Raw genomic sequence first — 22,385 nt, forward strand, 5'->3', positions numbered from 1 at the left:
CTAACTTCCTATTATAGGCCCAGTCAGCCGATACGATTATCATCCGCTTCGCTAGTTGATAAGCACTTCACAATGGGGGTATTAGTGACTGGACAAGGCGTGGGATAGCCCGGCACATTATCCGGCCTAGAAGCCATGCCTAGCGAGGATAAATGCAACAAATATGCCGGGAATTGGCTCCTCACGTCGTTGGATTAACTTTCCTAAGATACGAAATACCACTCAGAGCTATCGGTAGGTCAACATGACTTGGGAGACTATCGCCGCTCAGAAACGCCAGGCCCTCAAGGCCTCGATCCCCGCGGAGTGGGTGATTCCTTCAGATATTCTTCCTCCTGATAGTCAGTTGAACGTGACGAACTTTCTGAAAGAATCCGGCTGGTTTACCAAAAGAGAACTGGAGATTACTTCGACTCCAGCCCCCCAGCTTCTCGTGAATATAGCGACTAGCTCATGGACGTCAGAGGAAGTTACCCGTGCATTCTGCAAGGCTGCCGCGGCTGCTCATCAATTGGTATTATTCCCTGAGAAAGCAAAGAAAGAAGTATATTTTTCTAGTCGAAATTAACTCATTTGACCAGACCAACTGCCTGTCAGAGATTCTGTTTGATAAAGCTATCGCTCGCGCGCGCGAATTGGACAAGTATCTCGAGACAACCGGCAGGACCAAGGGCCCTTTCCACGGTCTCCCAATCTCAATCAAGGACAACTTCAATATTATCGGCCATGATTCTACCGTCGGCTTTACCTCCTTGGTCAATGACCCAGCTACGTACAACAGCACCCTAATCGACCTGCTGCTTGACGCCGGAGCCGTGCTTTACGTGAAGACCAATGTCCCCACTGCTATGATGATCGCCGAGTCAGTCAATAATGTGTTCGGTCGTACTGTCAACCCTCGCAACCGTAACCTGACCTCTGGTGGCTCTTCAGGTGGTGAATCCGCTTTGATCGCCTTTGGAGCAAGTCGGCTAGGAGTAGGAACCGACATTGGTACGTCCTTGCCTCCCTCCAATTAAGGAGACAAGATCTAACGAAGCAGTCTAGGCGGTTCTCTGCGTATACCTGCTGCTTGCACAGGTATATATACCATCAGACCATCCGCCGGACGATTCCCTAATTTCCAAACCCGCTCTGGTCTCGCCGGCCAAGAGGCTGTCAACAGTGTCAATGGACCCATGGCTTCGACTCTGCCCGAAATAATTCTCTGGGCTAAAACGATCGTCAGCCAGCAGCCTTGGATCCGAGACCCCAAGTGTCTTCCCATCCCTTGGAGGACGGTGACTCCTAAGCGCAGACTCAAGATTGCCGTACTTTGGCATGACGGTACAGTCGCTCCGACGCCACCAGTATCCCGTGCCCTGAAGGAAACAGTGGCCAAGCTGCGGGGGGCTGGCCATGAGATCGTCGATTGGGAAACAACATGGCACGATAGACTGCTATCTATCTTGTCACGCATGTTCGTCGCAGATGGCGGAAAGTCTGTTGCCAATCTTCTCGAACCCACGGGTGAACCTTTCCGTCCCGAGATGAAAGCCTATGCCGACGCAGAGGAGATGGGTGTTCACGCTATGTGGCAACTACAACTAGAGCGTAACGGGGTGTGCAAGTCGTATCTCGACCAGTGGAATGAAAGCGGGATCGACGCTATACTTTGTAAGTCTACCTCCCGTCTTTTGGTTTTCAGCGCTAACCGCTCGTGAATAGGTCCTACTACACCTTATAGCGGTGTTGAGAATGGCAAATTCGCCTATGTTGGATATACAGGTGTTTTCAATGTTCTCGATTACCCTGCGGTTTCCTTCCCTTGCGGTATGTATGCTGACAAGACGATCGACGGGGCATATGACGGCAACGAGCCATTGAGTGAAATTGATTCACAGATACGGAATGATTGTGAGTAATTATTGCATTCTCCTCGACGATGAAATGGTAACTAATTTCACAGTTAATGCGGATAACATCCATGGAATGCCAGTCAGTCTTCAGCTAGTTGGCCGACGACTTGAGGAGGAGAGCGCTTTAATGATGGCTGAAGTGGTACTGCAAACACTACAGGGATAAGCGTTTCGTTCAGGCTTTATATACAATCAAATACCTTTATTTTGAGTAGAAAGCAAGCAGTCTGGACTTGATCAAACTACAATGCACACCTTGACAACATGGCACAGAATTCCACACCGATTTACGATCGCTTCTACTATGTGACTCGATCTAATCCAAGCACGAAAGATCTGCCAGTTGAGATACTGGATTGCATGGTACAGATGATCAGATTGTTTAGACCACTAAAAGATAGGGGCATATGATAGAGTTAGCAAAGAGTGCTCGACATTGTGGGTTTCTCCCGTTGGCAGCTATGATCAAGCTCTGGCTTCAACCCGTATGATATCTGTACCACTCGAGGGTGAAACCAAGTTGCTCGGGTTCCCGCGAAGAAAGAATATCAAGAAGTCCACGCCCCACCAGGCTCTCGCAGAGCGATATCTTGGAAAGGACCTCTGGCGAGCAGTTTTGGTCAATGTCGCCGTTACCGGGATCTCCAGGGTTGGTTATTTCTGGGTTGGCTGCCTCGTTGGTAAGACAATTAGGGGGAGATGTTGCTTTGGTGTCAGTATTTCTCGGGGGGTCGCTCTCAGGAAGGAGCTTCGCCGTGTAAGTGGCCAGCTCTGCAATGGTAACATACTTGTTGTGCCAACATTTGTTGATAATGTCGTCAAGTAACGGATCACCATTCAAGTTCGGAAATTGCATGTTCTGTAGTAACTCAACAACCTTGCACCCATGCTTATTAGGATCCTCAGTAAGACGTGTATCCCCATAAACCGCAAAGCCATAGTTGATGAAGTAGAAGATCGAACCCAGGGCGAATTGTTCCGTGCGAGGACCGAGTAAGCCAGATCCCCATTCTCGTTGGGTTTCTTCGTCGCTATTGAGCATTCTTCCGTATGGGGGGATACAAGCTTCAAAATCTGTCCCGATTTCCGCTGTGCAATCAAAGTCTGAAAGTTTCAATTGGTCACCGTTTATTAGGATGTTTTCGGGACGTAGGTCACCATGGGCGAGATTGAGCGATTCAAGGAAAGCGACGGCTTGGGCTAGATCATTCATCCATTCTTTTCGGAGCGTGAGAGGTTCCAGTTTCTCTACTTTTGTGACGCGTAAAGTCTGCCGGTCCAAAATATGATTCTTTTGGATCCTAGAACAGAGGGAGGCGTCTGGTGTGGTAGTCAGTCAAGATTCCCTGTCAAAGATAGATGAGAGTCGACTCGTACCTTGCATGTACTCGAGGAAAATGCCGTTGTCTGTGTAAAGGAAACACTGCACTATTGAAGGGCAGGGCGTATGTCGGGAAAGAATCTCGTAGACCTTGAGTTCGTTCTGAAATTGTTCTCTTTCAAACTCGCCAGGTTTCGGAACCTTGACAACGATGCTGGGATGAACCTCATAGACGAAGGAGATACCTCCCTGCCAGACCCAGTGCACGTCTGGAAATTTTTGCTGGGTAGTCGCCATCAGGGAAGGAAAGGATGGGGTGAAGAGATGTGCAGAGGGATACGTTGCTAGAAGTTGAGGGAGGTGAGCAAAGAGAAGAAAGCGGGGAGGAGAGAGAAGGACGCTGGATAACGAGATGAGTACTCAAACAAAACAATCCTCCGTGCCTGGGGGATCAGGCCTCTCTGTCGTTATTAGCAGAGGCATTGGCTCGCATCCACTTTCCATTCCTCTTCACCCATACACCATTGGCGATACAATTAGGGCATGGGTATCTCTTAGTGGTTTTGCCCAGTTGTTCTATTCTCTTGATGATACCGCAATTGCCGCAGCCATCCAGCGCCATGATGGTGCCCGGGGAGTCGATTCTGCATCCACACCGATGCTCGACTGTTGGGATGACTTGTTGACACATTTTTGTCTAGACGTCTCTCATGTCAGCTGCACCGAGTTTGCCTTAGAACAGTACTTACTTGATGGTTGGAGATAGTATGAAAGGCGAGGGATGAAGGTCTGGTAGGTTCCGTCTTGTTGGTTGCGTGGAAAGAGAGTTGAAAAGAATTGATTAACATCCAATGATCCGACAATGTCAAAAACAGAAAGAGAGTCTATACAGTAGATCCTCCCCGCGATAAGATAGCGGCTCCACCTCCGCAGATCCCCAGCCACCCACTTACCACCACCAGCCCTCCAGTCTCATCATTTTTATTTTCTTCATCTCACAGCCTCCGAGTACTCACACATCTCATGACGATTACCGGGCTCTCCAAGCTCTAGAAAACTCAGTCTTCTCCCTCGACCACACCTCGCAAACCCTCACGGCTGCTGCTGCGCAAACTCACCCGCGCTCATCTCCAAGCTGAGACCAACAACCATGGATCCCCTCCCTCTCCCACGAGAAGTCGACCTCAACACGACCCCAATAACCGCCCCAGACCCCCTCACCTTCGAAAACAAAAACATCCTACACGTCCACCTGGAGAAACGCTACTCCACCATCTCCATCCCCTCCACCTACGGCCACCTCAACTCCGGACCCCCACCGGGCACAGTCGCAGGCATCGTCCTCGGCAGCGTCGGCGGCGTCGTCCTAATCCTCTACCTAACCTTCCTAGCCCTGAACCCGGGCGGTCTGGCGCGGGGTGGTTCCGCCTCCGTAGTCGACGAGGAAGTCGTCGTGCGCAGTCGGCGCTCTCCCTCGCGCCGGAGCGATGTCATCGAGGTCGTTGAGGAGCACGATCGTCGTCGCGATAGTTATCGGCGACCTGCGTCGAGGAGGAATCATATTTCTGTTGAGGAATCCATGACGGGGACGTCGCTGACGGAGAATTCGGATGTTGTGGAGGTTCTTGAGGAGGAGTCTTCGGGGTTGTCGTCTATCTCGCCGTCGCATCGGAGGGGAGGGCCTGGTGGGAGGGGTTATCGGACGGTTGATCCGCGTGAATATGGAGGTGGGAGCTCTTATGATGGGGATAGTCAGTATCGTTGATTGTTTGGGGGATTGGCGGTTCCTATACTCTTCGAGCTTGACTACTCGGAGTTTCGATTTGTTGCATGTTGCGATACCCTTTCTCATTACACGTAATGTCTTATGATCATGTTCTCGATGTGTCATCTTATTCTATTCACTCTAATGAATCTCATGTTTACATATATCCACTTCCAGCTAGCCACGTAGGCATTCTATCAGATAATATATTCCTTGTTCTAAAGGAAGAAGAACAAAGTGTATTAAAGCATTGATTAGAGAGAGAATAAGAGTAAACAAGAAAAAAGAATGACAAGCAAGCGTCACCAAGGACCCAGTCTTCAACGCCGTGTCCTGTTTTAGCGCCGGTGGTAACAGATAGAAACCGGGGATATATGCGAGCGATGACCAAAACAAGGGAAACCGCCCAAGACCAAGAAAACCAACTAACAAAAGAAACCAAAAGAAAGACCCGAAACCAGACAGGCTCACCAGATCCCAAGCTCCGGAACCAGCTTAAGGAAACACCGACCTACAGACCAGGACATTGTACTCGGAGTCGAGCTTCCCAATTCTGCCAATCAAGTCGAGAGCTCCAATGCACTCGACATTTATCTCCAATGGGCACATGCACACGAGCCGAAACCTTTCGCAGACTCACCAGTCTAGTCGAAAGGCACCGCACAATTTTGTCGATAACCAAGTTTCGTTCAAGGCCTAGAAAAGAATATCCAAGCAGCAGCAGCATGCAAGTGCCGCCATAATACCAGCACAGATACCACCAGCACCGGATCCACCGCCACCACCACGGTCACCGGCATAGTAACCCTGCTGCTGCTGCTGCTGCTGCTGAGGGGGGTAACCCTGCTGCGGAGGATAGTACATCTGGCCCTGGGGTTGCTGCTGATAGTAACCCTGCTGCTGCTGAGGGGGATAGCCCTGTTGCTGGGGATAGTATTGTTGGCCACCCTGCTGGCCTCCGTAGTAGTCCTGGGCAGCACCACTGCCCTGGGGAGGTGGGGAGCCAGGGTGGTAGCCGCCGTTGTCGTGGACGGGAGCTGGGTAAGAAGGGGGTGGGCTGGTCTGGATACGAGGGTTAGTGATTCTGTCGTGTTTACCAGTTGGAGGAACCAAGGAATTGTTGGGTATGCGTTGGGATTGGGGATACGAGGGGCGTACGTACGGGCTTGTTGTAAGACATCTTTGGCACTTGCTAAATGCGGAGCCGCTAGAGAGTTCGAGACGGGAGATGCGGAGATGGCGGGTTGGGTGGTTTTGGGGGGATTTGGACGGTGGATTGGGTGGATTGGGAGATGGAGAGGGGAAGAAGATATGGTTGCGCACAGGCAGAAGAAATCGAACGGTAACAGACCGAATAGCCAAGAGCTTAGAAGTGGTCAGGCTTTTTGTAGAACGAGCGGATTGCTCGTTGCAGAAAGTGGAGCGTGGCGCAGTTCCGGGGATCGGGCATTTCGTGGATGACTCAGCCCGTGGGCTGTGCTCCAGTCCAGGAAGGAGTATAAATGTTGATGCCTCTAGGAACCGAGGTTGGATCTAATAATTGATAACAAGATAGCAGGCCCACTGGAAAGTTGTTGAATTACTTTGTAGAGCAAAGAGAAAGGGTATCTCTCGACTCGAGATGAGGTATCTCATTTCCTGACTTTTGATAGACATGGAGAAAAGAAAAAAAAAAAAAAAAAACCAAGAAGGACGCTGTCCATGTATCAAAACGCAAAATTATAATGCACATTCAATAGAAGAGACCAAGTGGGTCAAAAAGAGCAAAAGAGAGGAAAATGCAAGACCGCAATGCTAGTCTGCGAAACATGTACGTAGAAAGTGCAAAGGCCCAATCCTTCCAGCAAGTTTTACGAGGTTCGTCTATTCCTTGTCCTCGAGAGAAGCCTTCTTCAGCTCCTCCGCCGCATCAGCAGCAGCATCCTTCTCCTGGGCCAGCTCAGCCTCAGCAGTGGGCAGACCGTTAGCCTGAGCGGGCTTCTTCGCAGCATCGGTGCTGCGGCCGTTGGTCTCGGCGACGTTAGCCTCTTCCTCCTCGAGGCGGGCAATCTCCTCCTTGGCCTTCTGGATGTTCTGTACGTAGTTATGTTAGTGGACGATGATCACTTGATATCGTATGAACAGATGGGAAAACTCACCTCCTCAGTCTTGCTGGCCTGGTTCTTCTTCCATTCAGTGATCTTGGCGGCAAGCTTCTCCACGGCAGCGGGAACATCGGACTGGTTCATGGGAGGGTCGATCTTGACCTTGGCAAAGTCCTCAATGATACCAACATTCATGTTGAACTTGCCAGCCTCGGCGCCAGCGGCAGCACCGCCCTTCTTGCCCTTCTTGCCCTTCTTACCGGCAGAGCCGACAAAGTAGTCTTCAACGTCGTCCTTGCGAACAACCTTCATACCCTTGAGTGCAGAGTCGTCAACGGTACGGCCAACATTGGCACGGAACTTGCTGCCCTCATCCTTCTTGTCATCAAGACCAAGGGCGGCGAAGTCGTAAGCAGAGTCGAAGTGGCGGATAAGACCCTGAGCGGTAAGGATCTCGTCGGTGTAGGCCAGCTGAGAAGCCTCCTCGAGCTTCTTGTCGGCAACCTTCTTGCGCTTCTCGCGCTCAAAGGCATCACGCTCGGCCTTTTGGCGCTCACGGCGAACGCGCCAGGCCTCATCCTCGTACTCCTTGTAGGCACGACGAGCCTTGAAGTAGTTGTCCTTGATCTCACGGATAGCAGCATACTTCTTCTGCTGGTCGTTGCGCAGCTTGGTGCGCTCATCGCGGAGAGAGTTCAGGTTCTTGTATACACCATCCTGCTCAGCCTTGATGGCATCCAGCTCCTTTTGGATCTCGGAGTACTTGTCACTCAGGGCCTTGGCCTCGGGGTTGTCCAGAGTCTTCTTGAGTTCCGCAATCTGGGCCTTCAGGTCATCGATACCCTTCTGGGCCTCCTCAAGACCAGCGAAACCCTTTCGCTGCTTGCGCAAGTTGGAGATATCCGAAAGAGCCTTGCGCTCGTCAACCAATCGCAGGGTACCAGAATCGACCTGCTTCTCAAGGCGGGCGATCTCCCGGTCGATCTCATCGACATTCTTGAAGGGCATCTTGCCGCGGGAGTTGTTCTGCTCCGCAATGCGGGCCTTGAGGGTGGACTCGATGGCATTGACCTTCTCGAGGGTGCTGGAGCGGGAGGTCTTGAAGCCCGACTGCTTCTGACGGATGGAGGAGAGTTCGGCGCGGAGCTCCTGCTGCTTCTTAACGACAGGGGAGTCCTGGTTGTTGGGCTTGGCGTTGTCCAACTTGGCCTTGATTTGGTTCTGGAATTTTGCGCACGTTAGCGACTGGACTCGGGAAGGGAAATGTGACATGTGGGCACACGCGAGGGTATCACCCCCCGCCATGGGAGTCATCGACAGGGAGCGCAACACTTTCATCAATTCCCAATTAAAGACGCGATGAAAACCAAATAATCCCAATTGAAAAGTAATTCAAAACATACCAGCTTCTCCTGTGCAGCCGTGTGTTCCTTCTCGGCCTGGGCCAGGCTGGCCTTGTAGGCCTCCTCATCTGGCTTGGTGGGCTTAACCCGGGTCTCCGCAGGGGCAGGAGCAGCCATTGTGCAATGGGGACAGAGGAAGTTGAGAGGAAAGGAGAGTTGAAGAGTTCCTCAAGATGAAAAGGAAAGGAAGGAAAGAAGGTTGCCCACGAGGGGAAAGGGGAAACGTTTCGAATAATTAAAACGGGCCTCCGGTTCGGTCAGTTTCTCCGCTTTACTAAACTGCCTCGCCTGGCAGAAAGTTCCCGCCGATTTTTCGATCCTTCACCTTATCTTTCACGACCACCTTCCTGCGCGCCCACTTTTTCTCTTCTTTGCGCTTGGCTTTCCCTTTATTAGATCCATCCATTAGTCGATAATACACCGATCATGGATGGGGATATTCCCGTCACCAGCACCGATGCCAGTCGGGAGATGAGCCGGCTCTGGCGCACCTGGAAGACGGTGCATGAAATGCTTGCAGACCGAGTAAGCTCCCCTGCTTTTCTTACTGGGACCTGAGTTATCGCTCAAGGTTCTTCGCATTTATATACTCATGAGCCTGAGACTGACCATGTTTTGCGCTTGACAATAGGGCTACGAGGTGTCAGAAGAAGAGCTGAAGGTCTCTCTTGAAGAGTTCGCGCGGAAATATGCAGACCCTATGGGATACCCCGAGTATGCAAAACATCCCCCCACAGCTCCTCCTCGGATGCAATGAAGAGCGATTATTCGTCGTTTCTAGAGACTCAACGCCACTAACACGTCATTTCCTCCATTACAGCCGGAAAAGAATGACAATCCAAGCACGCCCCACCGAGGAGATGAAGATGAAATACACTGCGCTGCCAACCAAATCCAACCCGAACCCCCAGCCCGACTGCGGCACCATCTACGTCGAGTTCTGCCACGAATCCTCTGGACTTGGTGCTAAGCAAGTGCGCGCATTCAACCACGCCGTTTCCGAGAACAACTTCCACAGCGGCATCTTCATCACTCAGGTTCCCCTATCGCCTACCGCCGTGCGCATGCTCAACATCAACCCCGGCCGCATCGGTGAGACCTTCCAGGAACAGGATCTGCTCGTCAACATCACCCGCCACGAGCTGGTCCCCAAGCACGTCCTGCTCAGCCCCGAGGAGAAGGCCAAGCTGTTGCAGCGCTACCGTCTGAAGGAGTCCCAGCTGCCCCGTATGCAGGTCTCCGATCCTGTCTCGAGATACCTGGGTCTGCGTCGCGGCCAGGTCGTGAAGATCATTCGCAAGAGTGAGACTGCTGGTCGTTACGCCAGCTACCGCTGGGTGATCTAAATGGTCCCCGGACAAGCTTGGTCTCGGTTTTATTTTGTTCTTTGGTCTCTCCTCCTTCCTCCTTTAATGGCCCGATCATCGGGTTCTGAGAGGAGGTGAGAACCGATACCCCAACGCGCATCAAGTCCTCACCAACTCGGTTCTTTCTGCTGCTACCAACATCCCGTCGCCCTATCCGCTCACCTCAGGCTTTGAACGCCTACAAGGAAGGAAGGGAACTGGCGGCCTGCGCCAGACGAGACCAGATGGGGACTGGACTCGGAGTTTTTTTTTTCTTGTACCACACACAAACACAAAAAAAGTTAGTCCCCTTGTATTATGGGCAGCATAGGCGTACCGGCGAAGTTTCTCCATCATCCACGGGGGGCGGGGGCTGATCTGATATTGAATTTTGTGATTTGTGCCTTTTTTGGCTTCAGGCTAGATGAATACACTGGATGTCTACTGGATATACGAGTAAATGATTCCTCCAGCATATCGAGTACTGTATAAAAGTAGCAAGTCGAGTTTAAGACAATCTCAGTCGCAGAGAATGGTGAAAATGAATGGAAGGTGAAAAGAAGAACGTCTACATAGATGTACGAGTCAAGTATAGTTCATATCTTCGTGGTATGTGGTATATGATGTACAAAACCAGAAAGCAAAAACAGACAATTCCATATGAGGGTTTGGTTTTACATAGTGCCTCCCTCCCTGGTATCCAAGAGGGAGGGAAATGAAAAACCACCAACGCCAACGCTAATTCCACCGTCATAAGACCGGCGAAGACAAATGCTGGGAGAGCCAAAAACAACGGGGGGGTATGACCGTGAAGAAAAAGAAACCGTAATCCAAGATCCACAACAAAGAAAGAAACAAAAAAGATATCCAACTCCTCCTAGCCTAGGTAAATCACAAATCCAATGTAAATCCAGGAAAGAAATGAATCGTATCGCGTGTCAAAATTAGGGTCGGTGGGTATTTCTGAAAAGCAGGCCGCCTACATCTTGGAGCTCGACGTCTACGTCGAGGGAGACGTCTGGTGAGACTCTGTAGGGCGGGAGGGTATGGGATAGTTGTCCCGTGGTAGCGGTAGTATTGATAGAAGGTGGTGATGAGAAACGTGACGGGTGTTGAGATTGGGGCGGTGCGGAAGCGGTGGTGCGAGGTACAAGGACGCCAAGATCCTCGAGGAAAGCCCGGCTACCACGACGCGGACGTTGAAGTTCGATGGGAGGAGTATTCGTTGAGGGGGCCATTGTGTGGCGTGAAAGGAGGGCGGGTCGTGAGTTTGGTTGTGGCTCTGGTTCGGTCTGACTCAGGAGACCACCGATATCAAAGAAAGATACGCGACGGGAGAGGGGTTGTGGGGGTGAGGGTGGCATGTCATGAGGCGATTGGCTGGTTGGGAGGTATTCGCGAGGGCTGACTTTGATGTCGAGGCTGTCGGAGGTTGAGGCGCGTTCTTCATCTGAGGTGTGGCTTTGGTTGAAGGACCACGATGGATCGAGGGAGCCGGTGCGTGCGACCATGAGAGGTACAGGTGGAGCCGGGATAGGGATAGCAGCACCAGGAGTTGAGGAGTAGAGCTTGGGATCGAGCCGGATGCCCAGATCACCGGCAAGGTCAGAGTCGCTGCCCCATTGATGCTGCATGACCGTGTTGCGGCGGACATAGCTGTTGTCCATGCTTTCGGTGACGGACGCTGATCCTTGCGCGCGCTTGTACTTGAGTTTCTTGACGCCGCGATCACGGACGAAAGAACCGATCACGACGAGATTAGAGACTGCTGTCGCAGCGAGAATCTCTAATGAAGCGACGAGAGAACGATATGGTTGTGCACCTCGACGCTCAATCACGGACGGTACCCGGTAGCAGGTGATAGCGACGAGAACCAGTGAAAGGCAGAAGAGAGTGACGAGGGCGAACTTTCGTTTAATTGGCATCTGGGCCATCAAGATGATGGGTACAGGGAAAGCAACGAGAAGGAGATCGGTGATGACGTCGCAAGCCCCCATCGTAATGAGCTGTGCATATCCGCTCCGGCAACTAGGTCCAGGGTCCGGTGTGACCTGCCAGTAATGGTCCATGGGCTGACATTCAGCCAGGGTCGCGATGACGACGGCGACAAGCGTAGAGATGAGGAAGAAATGGATGAAGCGCAGGAAGATAGCCACTGACTTACGCCAGACCATGCCAGTGACTCGTTTCAGGAATTCGCAGACCGTAAGCTTGGCTGTCCAGATACTATATTTGGAAGAAGAAGTACAAGTCAGTGAACAGCTCCGGTCAGAGTAACACAATGTTGAAATTAGGACCAGTCTTACAAGATGGCGTAGAAGATGCGTGCTGCCAGGACCAGCTTACTTCCGATCACTCTTTTGTCGATTTGGTCCTGCGTCAACCCGGCCGTTTGAGTATTGTTGGTCCCGAAGACCAATACGAAGTGAACCAGCACCATGCGAATGGTGAGCGGGATGACGCTGAGCATCACGACTTTGTCCTCGGGAAAGAAACGCTCGATTCGCACGTAGCGACCGCATAATCGGACGATAATAATAGCCAGAGAGAAGCCCGTGGCCCACCAGCTCATCATCAAGGTCGGATTGATATCACTTCGCGACTCATAGGCCGGAGGCACCGCAGGGTAAAGGCCTCGTGTGGCCAAGGAGGCAGTTTCCATTGATCCCACAGCTGAAACCACCTCCGAAGAGGGGCTATAAATCGTGGGTGTGTTGTTCAGTCACGAGAGATTCGATAGATGAAGGCGACAAGCGTATCTTTACATGTTGCACGTGAGGGGGGCGGACCTTCAAGGTGTCGAAGTGTGGGGAGGCTGTACACTAAGGGTCGATCGGGGGGAGCCACTTTAGTTCGAAGACGATCGTCGCAGGGACGAAGCAGCGGGCCGAGCAAAAGGATCAAAGAGAAGTCGTAGGAAACAAAGAAAATGAAACAGGATTAGTCGTGCTATTCAAAATCCGCGTTCGTGTCGGGTCTCTATCGTCACCGATCAAAGAGGGGAGAAGGCGAAAAAAAGAACGCATTCGGTGAGTTCCGGAGGCTACTGAAGTAAATATGAGCCACCGTTCTCCTCGAGGGGGAAGAGACTAGGATCAGAAAGTTAGAAAGAGGCGAAGGCGATGATAACACGAGAACCAGTGAAAGCCAACACGCTAATCTCTGGGCTTTTTCTTGTGGGCGAAGGTCCGCAACGACGATTAGTGATTGATTATTGCATTCTGTGCTGCGGCCAGCAAAGAAAGGGCTCTTGGCCCACTCAGCGTCAGCACTGCAGGTGCTTTCATTTGTATCGAGTTCAACATATCACACATGCTGACGCGCTTCCCAGCCACTCAGGGCCTCGGTGTATCGAGTGGTCCCCCGGTTCGCCCCTCCCTCGATCTGCGTGCGGTGTGAGGAGGATTAAACGGGCCACCGGAGTCCGGGAGCTTTGGCCCACGCTTGCGGGGGAATCAGGAGAATGGAGACAAGGCGAATCATGCCTTGGCTGGGCACAAAGCCTATGTGGACGATGGTGTCAGTGAACACTGAACATGAGACCGCCTTCTTTTGCCCTGGGTAGTATTCGTACTTTGGATGTAGGATGATGATGATGATAGCTCTCGTGTCTGAAGATACGGGAAGGTGTGCAAAACGGGAAATTCTTATCGAGAGGATCTCTTTTCCACGTGGACTTTCCCCCAAACGAGCACGAGGGCCGATGGTAATTACATTACATACGAGAAGTTCCTTGTTCTACTCACTACATACTCCGTAGATTTAACCCTGAAAAAAAAGATATTATCTAGGGTTCGGAAGAACCTCGAAGTAATAACACCACAGGAACTAAGTTATATGACTGCCTGGGCACTGGCAAACGCTAAAGAGCTTCGGGGCACCAAGTGGATCGGGCACCACCACGCTAAGCAGCGCCAATGGCAGCGCCAGATAAGCCCAATCCTGCCTATCATCGTGAGGCTGACTACTCCGTCGCTCAACTTTACTCGAGTAGGAAGCTAGACACATGGCTGACCACTGACCAGCCAGTCTAGATGTATGGATCAAACTCTATGCATTTCCATAGGATACTATCCTAGATCAGATTCCTCTATATACTCGGTACGCCGATAATCTGGTATGAGATACTATCCCCCCTGATTCTTGCTAGATAACCCGTAGATAGAGACCAGAACCAAGCATTCATCTCCGGTTTTTCCGCACGGAGATATCCCAAGTACTCTCCGTGTATCTATCAGTAGCAAGTTTTAGTGTACCGTAGGATAACATTTACCCAACCACCACGGCCGCTGCATCCTCCCGTTGCTGTCCCGAACCGACTAGAAGCCGGCGCCGCTGCGTACTCCTTCCAACACCACGCGTAGCTCCTGCAAGAACTTGGTGACCTCGGCCTCAGTACCGACCGTAATGCGTAAGCAGCCCTCACACCCGTACTCCTTGCCCCGGAATCGCACCACCACCCCACGCTTCTCGGCCATAGATTCGTACGCCGCCAGAGCGGTGACGTTGCTAGGCCGCCCTTCAGCGTCGAGCATCTCCACCAGCAAGAAGTTCGAGTCCTGGCCACCCAGGAACCGGCCCACACCGGGGATCTGCGGCAGCTCGCGGAGCAACCGGTCACGCTGAGCGACAAGCTTCTCACGGTACTCGCGCATCACCGCCATATTGGGGGCCGTCAGCGCAGCCGTGGCTAGCGCGCTTGTCGGACTGGAAATGTTATAGGGTGCCTTTAGGCTGTTTAGCAACTGGGCAATCTCGGGGCTGGAGTAAGCAACGCCTAGTCGAATACCCGCTAGACCAAAGGCCTTGCTCAGGGTCTGCATCACGACGAGGTTGGGCCAGTCGTTCACCCACTCGGCCAAACTGGCACCCTCGTGGGCAAAGTCAATATATGCCTCGTCCACAATGACGACACCATTCCACGTCGGGTGCTCCAGCACCTTTTGGATATCTTCCTTGCGGATCAGGTTCGCCGTCGGGTTACCCGGGGAGCAGATGTACGCCAGCTTAATCGAGGTGTCTGCCGATAGGGCCTCGTTGACCTTATCGGGCTGCAGGTGGAACCCATTGTTCACATCCAACGGCACCTTGACGATCTCGATGTCATTAACCTGTGCGCTCACGCTGTACATGCCGTAGGTAGGCGGGCAGGTGAGGATCTTGTCCTTGCCGGGGACACAGAAGCATCGCAGCAGCGCATCGATTGCCTCGTCAGATCCAACTCCGACAAACATGTTCTCGGGGCGGAGGGTCTTTTGTGTGTGGTGGTGGGTATTACGGAGGTTGCAGAAAAGCTGCTTCAGCTCAATCTGGTGACTAAATCGAGCAATTGACTGTTAAAACATCGTTTTCCTACTTCTCACGGAGCCCGGAACTGTCGTGGATGGGAGTACTTACGGATCGGGGTATCGGTTCAAACCCAAGAAATCAATCTCAGGCTTGGATGCGCCCGTCGCATCACCAGTCTGCGACGCCTGCAATGCACCTTCATTGTTCAATGCCAATCCAGGACCATAGGCATTCTCGTTGGCGTCGAGAAGCACGTTCGTCCCATCATCTTTGTAGTCACTGACTCATTAGCGCGGGATCGGGCCGTTCATCGGAGGTGGGCGACCTACTCGCGAGCGCACCGGTAGGGCTGCAGCTTCAAGATATTGGGCCGAGCGCATGTCTGCAAATCGAATGGTGATAACCTTTGGGCCATTGTGGGTGGTGTGCTGGTGTTTCGGGGCTCGATGATGTCGAGGAGCAAAAGTTGGTGGGGTGGCGGGGAGGTTCGTTATCGGAGTTGAAAGCGGAAGTATTTATTCCTGGGGCCGCAAGGTACCGTTGACTGACTCACGACATAGTGAAATGACTCAGACAGCGATGTCAATTGCAGATAAAAAATAGGGATATCGTAGGCTATATATTTGGGACTAAAGTGGATATCAAGTTCTAAATTCTGTATTGACTCTATTGTACAAGATTCTCAGACACCCAAGTGCTCTGATGGATGCCGAGACTCGGCCCAGATATCTTGGGGAAGCCCTATGATGAATAAGATCTCAAGTCTATATGTAGTAAAAGTATGTATTTTTCAATGCAGAAATGCCAGAGACATGGCTGTGATACTGTGCCACACAACGCCCTCCATATGCCAACTGATCCTCAATGATTCCGTCCAATCCCGTATGATGCTGTTGATGCCATAAACATGCTTCCAAGAGGTATTCTAATCTTTCTTCTCCTCGGTCTTCTCAACCGTCTCAGTCTTCTCAGACCTCTGTGTCTTTTCGGTCAATTGTGCCTTGTGAGCCTGTGCCTTCCTGTGCTTGTCACGCTTTTCCTTCAAATACGTTACGCTCTTGCCTACACCGGCAGTCAGTGTGCCCTTGATGGTTTGGACAGTACTGGGCCAGCGGATGGTCTTCGAAATTGATGCTGAAACCTCCTCTTGGAGGTGAGTATCGTCTGCAATGCGGCGTTCAAAGGGACCTCCTTGGGGACGCCGAACGACCTCTTGCTTGCTATCGTCATTCTCCTCCATCATCTTATTGAACTCAGCCCGAGGAATAGCAAAGCGGGACTGATACTGGAAGTAAAGCTTCTGTCTGAAAGACTCCGGAAGACGTCGAACCATGTTTCCGCGCTTAACCGGATCCATGTCCTGCACCATTGCCAAGATAGAATCCGGATCGTCAATCCAGTCGTTCTGGCTGCAGCGCGGGTCTTGGAAGGTGACGTTGGGGAGATTGCTAATGAGCGGAGCATAAAGGCGTCGGAAGTGGGCCATCTGCCCGGACACGATGTTGCGCACCTTGCCAGGGTCTTCCGTGGGGAGTACCATCCGCAGATCGCCCATATAGCTGATACCTGCGATAGTGCTGTACAGTTCAAACTCGCTGAACCGCTCGGGGAGTAGGAGCAATGCCACTCGCAAAGCAGACAGCAAGTTCATCTGGTTCGCGAGTCGCACCTTGGGGTGATCACGTAGAATCTTGACTGGCTTATGCAAACGGCCGGCAAGATATAATGTGTTCCATTGTAAAAGGTCTGTGCACAATGTATCCAAGTTGACCACACCGTACTTGATAAGGGTCCCATTCACGGTGATGTGGGTGTTGAAATATACACCGGCCCCAAATTGGTCCTGTACCTGCGAGACCACATAGGATCCCAGCGAGCCTAGGCCGGAGTAATGATCACGGTGCTGGTGAAGATTGAGATCATGCCAGTGTTGTGAATAGGAGACTCCAAAGATGAAATCAATCATTTTCCCGGATCCTTGTTGCATTTTCTGAATGGCGGCCGGTGCCGATGGGTGGGTTGAGCCCCCGGAGGCTGCGCCGGTCTGTGTAAACACACCAGAACCATACGCAAATGCATATCGGATTGGTGCTCTGAATTGCCAAAGAATCTGCCGTAGTGCCTCTTTGAATTCCTGGTTTATGATCATGTGTTGGTTGACACCGAAGTCCTTTGAAGGGAGCTCCGAGAAGTTGGAGATAGATAGGTTTGGGTTATGGTCCCAATCCGATTCCGAGAGAAGCGGCGAAGTTGAGAATGAGGCAGATGAAGGTGGCCTTCCAGAGGAGACATTGTATAATAGTTGGGATGTCGAGCTACTGGCTTGAGATGGGTAAAAAGGAGAGTCTGGGGTCGGGCGGGTTTGAATCGAGATATATCGGGCCGACGTCGGCACCCATGGAAGAGGAAATAAACGGGCACGAGACCGCCAGAGAGAACTGGCGCAAGCACTGCGAGGGGCAATCATCTATAGATATTGGTTGTTCGTCAGCATGTCTATTCCGCCAAGGTAGATAGTTTCGGCTTTCGGGTCCGTACGGTTGGCCGCATTGTCACGATTCTGAGGTTGAAAAGGAGCGGAGCACACGGCTCAAATAGGTGTAGATCAGGAATTGCCCAATCGCTGCAGCATGGAGTATATACAGCAGGACTCAACAGGCGGGAAAAGAAGGAATTAACTGGAGATTCTCCAAAGGGCTCCGTCCTTCTCGGGGAACTTTCGGGTCTGACGTCGTCGGGCTTAGGTAACCGGACCGATCACGTGGGGTCGCGTCCCGTCGCATAACAACCAAAGTAAACAGACCAAGCAGACGATATCAACAACGACCAACGCCACCACCTCGACATACAGAGCCGGTTCTCGACACCGATCCGAGGGCTTACTGTCCCTTCCAGTACCTGAGAAACCATGGGCTCCGAAATGGACACATTCGCGGCCCGTCTGGCCAGCTTCGACGCCGTGCTCAAGCTCGAGAAGCGGAGATCTTCAACCACGAAAGGCTCCGATGTGATCGCATGGCCTCACCAGAGTCCATCGCCGGCTGAGGTATATACACGCCTATGGATAGTCTTTGGGACCAACATGGCTAACGCAGAATTGCTTCACAGTTGGCACATGCCGGCTTTTACTACAAACCGTACGATACGAACCCGGACAACACCACATGTTTTCATTGCAATCGAGCCCTGGACGGCTGGGAAGAAGAAGATAACCCCATAACAGAGCATCTCAAGCACTCTCCGGACTGTGCTTGGGCAATTATGATGGACATCCAGCAGAATAGCTCCAACCCCTCCACAATCGAAGACCCGACCAGCGAGAGAATAACCCAAGCCCGAATTGGAACATTTGGAACGCAATGGCCACATGACGGAAAACGCGGTTGGCTTTGCCAATCAGATAAGGTATTACAACTTGCGCCCTAGCTCTTGTCATCTTAATACTCACAGTTACGATAGATGGTCAGCGCAGGATGGTACTTCTGCCCCAACGAAGAAAGCGATGACTTGGCTAGCTGCGCCTATTGCAAGCTGTCGCTCGATGGATGGGAGCCCAAGGACGACCCTTTGTAAGTAGAATGGCTGCACCTTCCTCCCTATGAGCCAACAAGCTAATGCCTCGCCCGTGCCTAGTGACGAACACCATCGCCGCTCCCCCGATTGCTCCTTCTTTGTATTCGGACAGCTCCCTGGGAAGAAGGGAAGAGGGAGACCCAAGAAAACCCGCACTTCCAAAGCATCTTCTCGACTGTCAACTCAATCCGTGGCTACTGTTGCATCTGAAGCGCCTGAGGTATCAGAGATGGAGATTGATGATACAATGAACGAAAGCATGATGTCGCAAGCAACAGTGAAGCCAAAGGGGGCAAAGAGGGGCCCCAAGGGCAAGGGAAAGAAAAGCAAAAAGGAAGACGCCGACTTGCAAAGCGAAATGGATATCGATGAGCCTTCGCAACCAGAGCCAGCGAAACCCAAGCGCGCTGGAAGGGGGAAGAAACGAGCCAGCGAAGAGATGGCCAAGGATGATTTGGAGTCTGTTGGACAGGCAGAACCCGAGCCATCGGTAGAGCCACCTGCAAAGCGCCGCGCTACACGAACGCGCGACAGCAGCGTCTCTCAAACCTACAAGTACGAATCGCAAGACCATTTGGTCCTCGATGACGCTTCGGTGCACGAGGCTCAGGAAGATGAGCCCAAAAAGACTCGTAAGGGATCAAAGAAGGGGGCGGCTAAGGGCAGGAAGGCTTCTGATGTATCAGTCGCACCTAAATCTAGGTCCAAGGCTCGCATACCACGAGACTCGGAGCTGGAGGCCGAGATCGAAGCGGGTCTTGAAGCCGATGAACCCGAACTCGTGGAGTCCGAACCGGAGCCCGAGGTCGAGCCCCAACCAGAAATGGAGCTTCAAGATGAGCCCGAGCCAGAACCCGAGAAGCCCCGTGCTTCAAAGAAGACCAAGTCTGGCAAGAAGTCGAAAGCAACCGGAAAGTCATCCCAACCTCCTCAAGGTGAGCTTACGGATTACATGGACTTGCCTGAAGAGCAGCCAAAAGCCCCAGTGGAGTCGGCTGTGGTTGATGTAACAGACGAAGAAGAAGCACCAGCTCCAAAGACGAAATCAAGTAAGAGCTCCAAGAAGAAAGGGACTAAGAAGTCGAAAAAGCAAGAACCTGTGCATGAAGAGGAGCGTGAGTTTGAAGACAAAGAAGACGAATCTGAACGGGATGATCCTGAGCATCACGATTCATTCATCCCAGTCGAAGTCGTCCCACGTGAAACTGAGTCTCAACCAGAGCTAGAAGTGGAACAGCCAGCTGAGAAACCCTCAAAGAAGAAGTCAGCCAAGAAGGAAGACAAGCCCAAGAAGTCGAAAAAGACTAAGAAAGGGGAGGCATCCCCCCTCCACCTGCTTCACAGCCCATTGAGGATGAACTCGGTTTCGAGTCTTCGAGAGATGACGAGGAATTCGGCACTCCGGATGATCTTCCTGACCAGATTCAGGTGGTTCCCTCACCGCGAGCTCCGTCACCGGAGCCACAACAGACCCATGAAAGGACGCCAGTGCCACCAAAGACGACAAAGAGATACAGTGATATTCCTCAGGAGGAGCACCTGGCACAGTCTCTGGTCGAGTCGCACGGTTCTCGAAGTAATGAGCGACGGACCTCTCAACGAGGTCGAACACCCACCCGAGCTGTATCGCCGCTACCAGTACCTCATCAGAGCACGCCATCCTTGTCACCCCAGTCCTCTGATGCGGAGAATCGACCACCTTCGTCGCTCCCTTCGTCAAAACGGCCAATTGTTTCATCACCGCCAAGGGAGAAGACGGTTCGAACACCGCTTGCAGCCAGTACCCCGTCACCCTCGAAACGAAACTTGAATGCTGGTTTCCCAGCATCCGGGCATCCCTGGACGCCGGTGGACATTGACGAAATTTTGTTTGGGGAAGCTAGCGACAAAGAGAATGCAGACCTCGCCGGCCTTCTTAACGGGGCCAAGGCAGGTCTGACCAGTCCGGAGAAGAGGATGACGGTGGAGGAGTGGATTAGGTGGAATGCCAAGAATGGGGAGGAGAGATTGAAGCGAGAATGCGAACGACTTGTCAGTCAGTTCGAGAAGGAAGGTGGTCGTGCTATGCGGCGGCTTGAGGCCATCGAGTGCATCGACTGATTATGCATTATGCGGTGTTTTTTTCGTTTTACTTGAGATGACTGTGGGATTTGGCATAGGCGTTCTGGAATGGCTCTGTCAGAGCTTGTTATTGTGAATATGTTGAATCAATTATTCTTTCGGCTTTCTGATGTATTGCTGGTCAAGAAAGCAGCGAGGCCTTATAGGAAGACTTGTAAAATCGAGAATGCGCCCCCAAACTCCAAGGGTATCATAAAGTACATGATTTTCAGAGCAGAATGACCATGATGGCCCTTTCATGCTTAGGCAATAATTCCCAATCGTCCCTCCCAGCTATCCTCCTCCTGCTTCACCCCATCTCCACCCTTGCGACGCTTCTCATTCCGCTTGCGCCTCCTCTCCTCTCGCTCCTTCGCATCGATTTCCTCACGCTCGCGTAGTCTCTCCCCAAGATCAAGCTGCCAGGCCCTCCGCTCTTCCTCCTCCCTGACACGCTTCTGATGCGCCAACATCCTCAGCCGCAAACGCACATCTTGCACACTCGCCCGAGCAACCTCTCCACTCTGCCCCGTAGCAATCAAATGCTGCTTGCTATTAAAGTGCTCCACCAGCTGAATATTATCCTTGAACGTGAGATCACAGTCCTCGCAGTAAAATCCCGGTCCACGTCCACGTTTGCCTAGCGCTGATCCCGCCGGCACAATCGTCGTCTTGCCCACCATCGAGTCGACCTTGAGTCGCTCCTGGCGGGCGGTTGTTGCGGAGAGTGAGCCATAGTCGACTGGGGCGTGGTATTTCTTGCCGAGGAGTTTGGCTTCGTAGCGGGCTTTGCCTTCGGCTTTGCGCTTGGCTTCTTCGTCGGCTGCCCTTTTGGTGTATTCTTCGCGGTCCCAGGTTTTGCGGAACGCGGTGTCTGAGCTGCCACTTGCAGCGGTGGGTTTGGACATTGTGTTTAGGGAGGATGTTGTAGGTGAGAGGAGTTTGGAGGAAGGTTGTAGATTTGTTGCTGGAAGTCGAGCTTGAAGATCGACTATCGAAGTATCAGGTGGCGGGCGGGAATTGTTACACACACAGCAGCTTTTGCTAGCCGCACAGCAATTATGTAATATCCCGCATCACATAATCAATTTCGCCAAGAATCCTTACCATACATTACCGCAGCAACTGCATTACTTACCACTATAGCAACTGCATTCTATCAACTACTACTATAAGAGGCTCTCTTTCTTCTAATCAATCTTCATTCAATTGATCATTCTTCATTCAATTGATCTTTCTTCATTCAATCATGAACCCACCAGCTGAGCAAGTCTTTGAGAGTAAAGAGAAGCTCCTTGCTTCTATCCAACAGCATGCTCTTGCTCATGGATATGCGATAACTACTGTCTCATCAAGTAGAGATAGAAACATCACTCTTGGATGTGATAGAGGTGGTTACTATCACGATCAGGTCAATGCCCCAGATGGGGCGAAGCGCCGGAAAACTAGTACAAAACGAATTGGCTGCCCTTTTCGTCTCTATGCGAAGAAGCTTAGAAGCGATCAGTGGGAAATCCAGGTTAGAAATCCTATTCATAACCATGAGGCTGATGATAATATGATTGGTCACTCTATAGCACGACGTCGGCAGTTTACCGAAGATCAA

At 51.9% G+C, this 22,385-nt stretch overlaps 11 protein-coding genes across 11 annotated transcripts; 4 read left to right on the forward strand and 7 right to left on the reverse strand.

The window, feature by feature from the left end:
- Positions 1-244: 244 nt before the first annotated feature.
- Positions 245-2,064, forward strand: N7496_011880 (uncharacterized protein; the record flags this gene model as incomplete). Its single annotated transcript, XM_056704793.1, has 5 exons — positions 245-514; positions 582-993; positions 1,048-1,656; positions 1,708-1,896; positions 1,949-2,064. 5 exons carry the CDS (start codon positions 245-247, stop codon positions 2,062-2,064), a joined length of 1,596 nt encoding a protein of 531 aa, XP_056550753.1.
- Positions 2,065-2,376: 312 nt separating this feature from the next.
- N7496_011881 (protein kinase) lies at positions 2,377-3,516 on the reverse strand (the record flags this gene model as incomplete). The annotated part of the gene is made up of 2 exons (XM_056704794.1): positions 2,377-3,218; positions 3,276-3,516. The coding sequence occupies 2 exons, from the start codon at positions 3,514-3,516 to the stop codon at positions 2,377-2,379; spliced, it is 1,083 nt and encodes a 360-aa protein (XP_056550754.1).
- An 853-nt stretch (positions 3,517-4,369) lies between these two features.
- Positions 4,370-4,984, forward strand: N7496_011882 (uncharacterized protein; the record flags this gene model as incomplete). Its single annotated transcript, XM_056704795.1, has 1 exon — positions 4,370-4,984. The coding sequence occupies one exon, from the start codon at positions 4,370-4,372 to the stop codon at positions 4,982-4,984; it is 615 nt and encodes a 204-aa protein (XP_056550755.1).
- A 696-nt stretch (positions 4,985-5,680) lies between these two features.
- Positions 5,681-6,164, reverse strand: N7496_011883 (uncharacterized protein; the record flags this gene model as incomplete). The annotated part of the gene is made up of 2 exons (XM_056704796.1): positions 5,681-6,046; positions 6,147-6,164. The coding sequence occupies 2 exons, from the start codon at positions 6,162-6,164 to the stop codon at positions 5,681-5,683; spliced, it is 384 nt and encodes a 127-aa protein (XP_056550756.1).
- Positions 6,165-6,847: 683 nt separating this feature from the next.
- Positions 6,848-8,588, reverse strand: bfr1 (putative nuclear segregation protein (Bfr1); the record flags this gene model as incomplete). The annotated part of the gene is made up of 3 exons (XM_056704797.1): positions 6,848-7,057; positions 7,123-8,289; positions 8,472-8,588. 3 exons carry the CDS (start codon positions 8,586-8,588, stop codon positions 6,848-6,850), a joined length of 1,494 nt encoding a protein of 497 aa, XP_056550757.1.
- A 309-nt stretch (positions 8,589-8,897) lies between these two features.
- Positions 8,898-9,817, forward strand: N7496_011885 (DNA-directed RNA polymerase core subunit RPB5; the record flags this gene model as incomplete). Its single annotated transcript, XM_056704798.1, has 3 exons — positions 8,898-8,996; positions 9,103-9,185; positions 9,292-9,817. 3 exons carry the CDS (start codon positions 8,898-8,900, stop codon positions 9,815-9,817), a joined length of 708 nt encoding a protein of 235 aa, XP_056550758.1.
- Positions 9,818-10,761: 944 nt separating this feature from the next.
- N7496_011886 (putative integral membrane protein Pth11-like) lies at positions 10,762-12,479 on the reverse strand (the record flags this gene model as incomplete). The annotated part of the gene is made up of 2 exons (XM_056704799.1): positions 10,762-12,043; positions 12,124-12,479. 2 exons carry the CDS (start codon positions 12,477-12,479, stop codon positions 10,762-10,764), a joined length of 1,638 nt encoding a protein of 545 aa, XP_056550759.1.
- A 1,657-nt stretch (positions 12,480-14,136) lies between these two features.
- Positions 14,137-15,521, reverse strand: N7496_011887 (histidinol-phosphate transaminase; the record flags this gene model as incomplete). The annotated part of the gene is made up of 3 exons (XM_056704800.1): positions 14,137-15,133; positions 15,215-15,385; positions 15,436-15,521. The coding sequence occupies 3 exons, from the start codon at positions 15,519-15,521 to the stop codon at positions 14,137-14,139; spliced, it is 1,254 nt and encodes a 417-aa protein (XP_056550760.1).
- A 510-nt stretch (positions 15,522-16,031) lies between these two features.
- N7496_011888 (phosphatidate cytidylyltransferase) lies at positions 16,032-17,573 on the reverse strand (the record flags this gene model as incomplete). The annotated part of the gene is made up of 1 exon (XM_056704801.1): positions 16,032-17,573. One exon carries the CDS (start codon positions 17,571-17,573, stop codon positions 16,032-16,034), a length of 1,542 nt encoding a protein of 513 aa, XP_056550761.1.
- Positions 17,574-18,014: 441 nt separating this feature from the next.
- N7496_011889 (baculoviral IAP repeat-containing protein) lies at positions 18,015-20,779 on the forward strand (the record flags this gene model as incomplete). The annotated part of the gene is made up of 5 exons (XM_056704802.1): positions 18,015-18,152; positions 18,215-18,511; positions 18,566-18,675; positions 18,740-19,942; positions 19,993-20,779. The coding sequence occupies 5 exons, from the start codon at positions 18,015-18,017 to the stop codon at positions 20,777-20,779; spliced, it is 2,535 nt and encodes an 844-aa protein (XP_056550762.1).
- Positions 20,780-21,042: 263 nt separating this feature from the next.
- Positions 21,043-21,687, reverse strand: N7496_011890 (U4/U6-U5 snRNP complex subunit SNU23; the record flags this gene model as incomplete). Its single annotated transcript, XM_056704803.1, has 1 exon — positions 21,043-21,687. The coding sequence occupies one exon, from the start codon at positions 21,685-21,687 to the stop codon at positions 21,043-21,045; it is 645 nt and encodes a 214-aa protein (XP_056550763.1).
- Positions 21,688-22,385: the final 698 nt, after the last annotated feature.

This window comes from Penicillium cataractarum (genome assembly GCF_028827025.1).
Source record: "Penicillium cataractarum strain IBT 29864 chromosome Unknown utg000009l, whole genome shotgun sequence".
Lineage (NCBI taxonomy): Eukaryota > Fungi > Ascomycota > Eurotiomycetes > Eurotiales > Aspergillaceae > Penicillium > Penicillium cataractarum.